Here is a 5,000-nt window from a genome sequence, read left to right as displayed (position 1 = left end):
TTATTTCCCATCATGGATGTGTTTTATACAAAAATTAATAGAAAAACATTCACACTATGAGCTATATATAAATTAAAATATATCTTATATTAGGTGACCATAATTCCCCATAGTAAAATTTTTTACTACTAATTTTCAATATAGGGTGATGATAAAAAAGACTGGAGGAATTTGATTTAAGCTTCCATAATGTTATGCTATATTGTGACGTCACGTCGTCTAAGTGACTATATTGTACCTTGAAAGAAACGAACAACATCAGTTCATTTATTCGATGTGAGTACATTTCTTCACTGTTTTATTTTTTATTTGGAAGAATATATAGGTGACTTATTTATAAGATTCATAAATATACAATGAAAGGAATTTTAGATAACTTGTTTGACATTTTTATCTTAAAGTCTCCTTTGATTTGAAGCTGATAAACTTACAAATTAAAAACACAAATTTACGAATTTGATCGTTTTTGATGAATGAAAACATGAACATCATTTTATGGATCAAATAATCACAGTCAACTTAAATAATTAATTCACTAATCTCATCTGTCCCTAAACTGGATTAAAGATATTTGATGTTAGGTACAAAAAATTCAGGGTTACTTTAGGCTGAACAAATTCGTCTATTATTAACGAAAAAATCGTATAATTGACCAAAACGTTTTGAAGTTTAACCAAGACAGTTTATATTAAACTATTCAATTTTAATAGAGGTTTTGTTGATCTGACTGATATATTTTGCCATTGGTAAAGAAAAAAATGTTTTAAGATGAACTTTGTCATATTATTATTTCAAACTATAAGTTTGTTTTAGTAAAAGTTAACCAATTCCATCAATCTTAAAGATAGCTTGGGGCTAAAAGAGGTTAGAATATTTCTTACTAAACTGATCATATCTTAATTATTTGAGGATTTTCTATCTTTTAATGACTTATTTCTGGACGGTAGCCAGTTAGTCTTTTTCGTGCGTATTTCTGCCTTCACGCAACGATTGAAAAATAAATTTGAAATTATTCAATATTGAGACACTTACAGTTATGAGACCAGTAAATTTTTAGGTCTATAAAAAGCTTGTGAATTTGCAAGTCCACGTATAAAATCTGATGTTATTATTGGCGTTGTTGTTGATGCAGTTGTTATTGTTGTTATTGTTGTCGTCGTTGTTATTATTTTTATTGTTGTCGTGGTCGTCGTCGTTCGTCGTTGTTGTTATTGTGATTGTTGTTTTTGTTGTAATAATTTTGTTGTAATAATATAGCAGCGCTGGTATACTATAGTTAACTATAGTATACCAGCGCTGCTATATTATTACCGACCATTTCACGTAGCGGCTGTGCATTATCTTATATTTCATATATCTTAGTTATTTAAAAATAGACCGCGCGGTATCCCAGTGAATACCGTGTGGAACTCATAACCAGGTGGTCGTGAGTTTGCTTCCCGGACCCACGGAGGGCTATGTCGCTTTGGTTCCCGTCAGTCCTGCCCAGGCGGGGAGGCGACCCTACGTCGAGCTAAAATCCCCAGCGGCTTGCGAGTGACCTTACAAAGGATTACAAAGGCGGAGCATGCCGACAGGAGACCTTTTGGTCCATAAATAGTTCGGATGCGAAAAAACAATAATGATAAATAAATAAATAAAAAAAGAAATAAACAATCAAATAAATAAAAATATAATATAAGTAATAATAAATAAAATAAATAAATGCATAGGTATAGTTAAATAATAAACAAACAGGCAAATAGTAAATAATAATAAATTGACAAATAAATAATAATAAATGGTAAGTGTATTAACAGTTTGGTCCTGTTTTCTATAGAAAGTAGTGGGTAAATGATAGAGGCATACATGTTTTGTCGCAAAGGATTTAGTGTAATCATTGCTATTTGAGAAGGTGGATGACAGAGTAGGTAGTTACTCAAGTTTGAGTAAATTAGACAGACTAGTAGTAGAGAAATTTGGACCAGGTTTTGTTATGATGAAATTTATTGTTGATGAAAAAATTATGTTCTACTTTTTCAGATCGAGCATAGAAGTATCAGGATAAGTAGCGGACTAAGAAATAGAGGATTAAAAAAATAACAATATCAGTCTTATTGGCATTCAAGACACAGAAGGATCCTTCAGAACAAACCTTCACTTTCTTCGTTCACAACGATAAACCGTTGAAACATTCCAGTGAAGTGGAATCGATTGGTTAATATGGAAAGTGGAGATGACAAAAGGACAAAGGAGCTGTCAGTTGGTGTGGAGAAAGTTCCAGAACAACAGACGGAGAACGCCCCAGGCGAAGCGATCATCGAGTCGCCCTGGGGGTTCTGTGAGTCTGTCTTCGGGAATACCCGAAGGCTGCAAGAAAAAGAAAACACTCTGAGTCAAGATGGCCAAGATGGAAACCCTCGTCTTGCTGGGCAGTCTGACCTTGCCTGCGACAAAGACAAGACGATTGTTTGTGTTAAAAGAAAAAGATCTGATGATGATGGCGAAGAGAGTGGACGCTCTCAGTTGACCGATATTAAACAGATCGAAAATCAAGCAGAAGAGATTGAGGGTTTGAACATGGATGTGCCCTTTCTGATATCCGAAGTCGCTGACTGGCTTCAAAAGATCGGGAAGACAATGGTGACATCCATCACCATGGCTCAAGACCTTCTTAAGTCAATCGTGGATCATCTCGACAAATTGAAGAAGCTGAAACTTAGAATACCAGAGAACAAAAAGCAGGTCTTGAGATTGTTATTTCTTATGGTGAAGTTCATCAAAAACGTGGCGGATCCTGTCCCAGAGCAGATCCTCCGACTGCTGAAGGATCTCCTGGTCATCGTTGAGCAAGTCAAGGATAATGCGCTGACCGGTTTGGAAGACGAGAAGGAGATCCTGGAGCGGTTCTTCAACCAACTCCACCTGATCGTCTCTAACGAAATCGTCACTCCCCAGCAAGTCCTCAGTTATCTACGAGACATTTCGATGATCGTGAAACAGATCGGCAAAGGGGAGATCGCCATCACCGACCTCGTTAAGAACATCCCTCAGAAGATAGAGTCCAACCTACAGAATATTGGGAACACATCGACTGATTTTGTTAGTTATATTGAAAACGCCCTTGGTGAAATACAGGGATGGTGCAAGAACTTAAGCCACTTCAAGTCTTGCATCAAAACGAGACAAGTACGTGTTGAACTCGTATTAATCGAGGGCATCATATTTGTCCTGAGCAAGACGATAGTCACCATCCAAGGAAACTTCCCAGATGAGGCAAACGACGACGACCAAATGTTGTTACGTGTCCAAGAAGGCACAAAGCCACAGGAGACTTCTGCACTCCAAGACCAGGAGGCAGGGATAACTCCACACACAAAAGAAACTTCAATGCCATATGGGCAAGAGAACCCATTCCTCGGCCTTCTTTTGCCAAATAAACGACAAAAGAAGGCAGAGAACATCAAGCCCATAGAGACGTCGGTTCAGAAACCATTTGAGGAGATCGAAGACAAAGAACTCGATGCTGATGTTGCTGCACCGGAAGCTGAGGACAAATAGGGAATAAATACATTTCGTCTATTGGATTTTTGGATGGAGACGGTAAGACTGGGGAGAGGGTAATAGAGGAATAAAAGGAATGCAAAAGACCAGGAATTTACATAAACCAAAAGTAGGATATTCAAAGCATAAGGAGCACGTGGTATAAACCAAGATTCATGAAAGATAACAAAAATTATAAAAACAAAGATAGAAGGTATCGTCCTGAACTATGAGGTGGTATCGAAGAGGAGTGGAGAGAGAGGGAGAGAGAGAGAGAGAGAGAGAGAGAGAGAGAGAGAGAGAGAGAGAGAGAGAGAGAGAGAGAGAGAGAGAGAGAGAGAGAGAGAGAGAGAGAGAGAGAGAGAGAGAGAGAGAAAGAGAGAGAGATTCTGAAAGAAATAAGATATCTTTATTGTATATACATACATATTTCATTTTCATTTTGTGTGTACATTTCAAGACATACAAATGTGCTAACATTTATTTCCGTTTTTTTGCTAACATGGCCATCTTTTCAGTGTTTTGTCCATAGTACGTTCCCTTCAAGATGTACTGAACGTATCATTGATCTTCCTTGTGTTATTTTCTAAGAGACGAATGTGTATACGACCATTTATCCCTAGACATTTGATCACCCTCTAGTAAATTTCTGTGTTTTTCGTTCGCTTGTTTTCTTTTTCTTTTCGACAGAATGGCTCAGACCAAGTTATATAGATCAATGGGAGAGAATTCAAATGAAACAGAATTAAACAAAAGTAAGGAGATAATAAGGTACAATAAAGTAAAATACAATGGAAATAGAATAGAATAGAATAAGATAAAACGAAACAAAATAGAATAGAATAAAACAAAATAAAATAAAATAGAATGATAGAATAAAATCAAACAAAATCTAATAAAATCAAATAATGGAATAAAACAAACTAAAATTACAACAAAATAGAATAAAATAAATGAGACAAGATAGACAGAATAAAATTTAAAAGAGAAAATTTTATTACTTGTTGTAGTGTGTTACGAATATGAATTAGATAGTCTGGCAAATTACGATGTCAAATTACGACATCGCAAGTTACAACATCGCAAATTACGACGTCGTTAGTAATGACATTGCAAGACACTACATCACAAGTTACATCGTAAGTTATGATATTGCAAGTTAAGACGTTGCAAGTTGCGATGTCGAAAGTTACGACATCGCAAGTTACGAGGTCGCAAGTTACACCACAAGTTACTACCTTGCAAGATATTACAACGCAAGCTATGACATCACATGTTACGACTTCACATGTTACGACATCGCAACTTACGACATCGCAACTTTCGACATCGCAACTTACGACATCGAAACTTTCGGCATCGCAACTTTCGACATCGCAACTTACGACACCACAACTTACGACATCCTGGGTCCAGGAAGAGAAATTACGACTCCGTATTGATGTGACTCATGACGTCAGAGCAGTGGTGCCTGTGTC

General features: G+C 36.5%; 1 protein-coding gene across 1 annotated transcript; it reads left to right on the top strand.

Annotated features, from left to right (window-relative positions):
- The first annotated feature begins 196 nt into the window (after positions 1-196).
- LOC143039215 (uncharacterized) lies at positions 197-4,153 on the top strand. The gene is made up of 2 exons (XM_076209080.1): positions 197-276; positions 2,023-4,153. Exon 2 carries the CDS (start codon positions 2,203-2,205, stop codon positions 3,538-3,540), a length of 1,338 nt encoding a protein of 445 aa, XP_076065195.1. The 5' UTR covers positions 197-276; positions 2,023-2,202; the 3' UTR covers positions 3,541-4,153.
- Positions 4,154-5,000: the final 847 nt, after the last annotated feature.

The sequence above is a fragment of the Oratosquilla oratoria genome, chromosome 26 (genome assembly GCF_046742065.1).
Source record: "Oratosquilla oratoria isolate Oo_2021 chromosome 26, ASM4674206v1, whole genome shotgun sequence".
In the NCBI taxonomy this organism is placed as follows: domain Eukaryota; kingdom Metazoa; phylum Arthropoda; class Malacostraca; order Stomatopoda; family Squillidae; genus Oratosquilla; species Oratosquilla oratoria.
Note: the sequence above shows the minus strand (reverse complement) of the source record. Positions and strands in the feature narration are given on the sequence as shown.

Coding starts and splice junctions, on each gene's coding strand:
- LOC143039215 (XM_076209080.1), top strand. CDS start 2,203: ATGGAAAGTGGAGATGACAAAAGGACAAAGGAGCTGTCAGTTGGTGTG.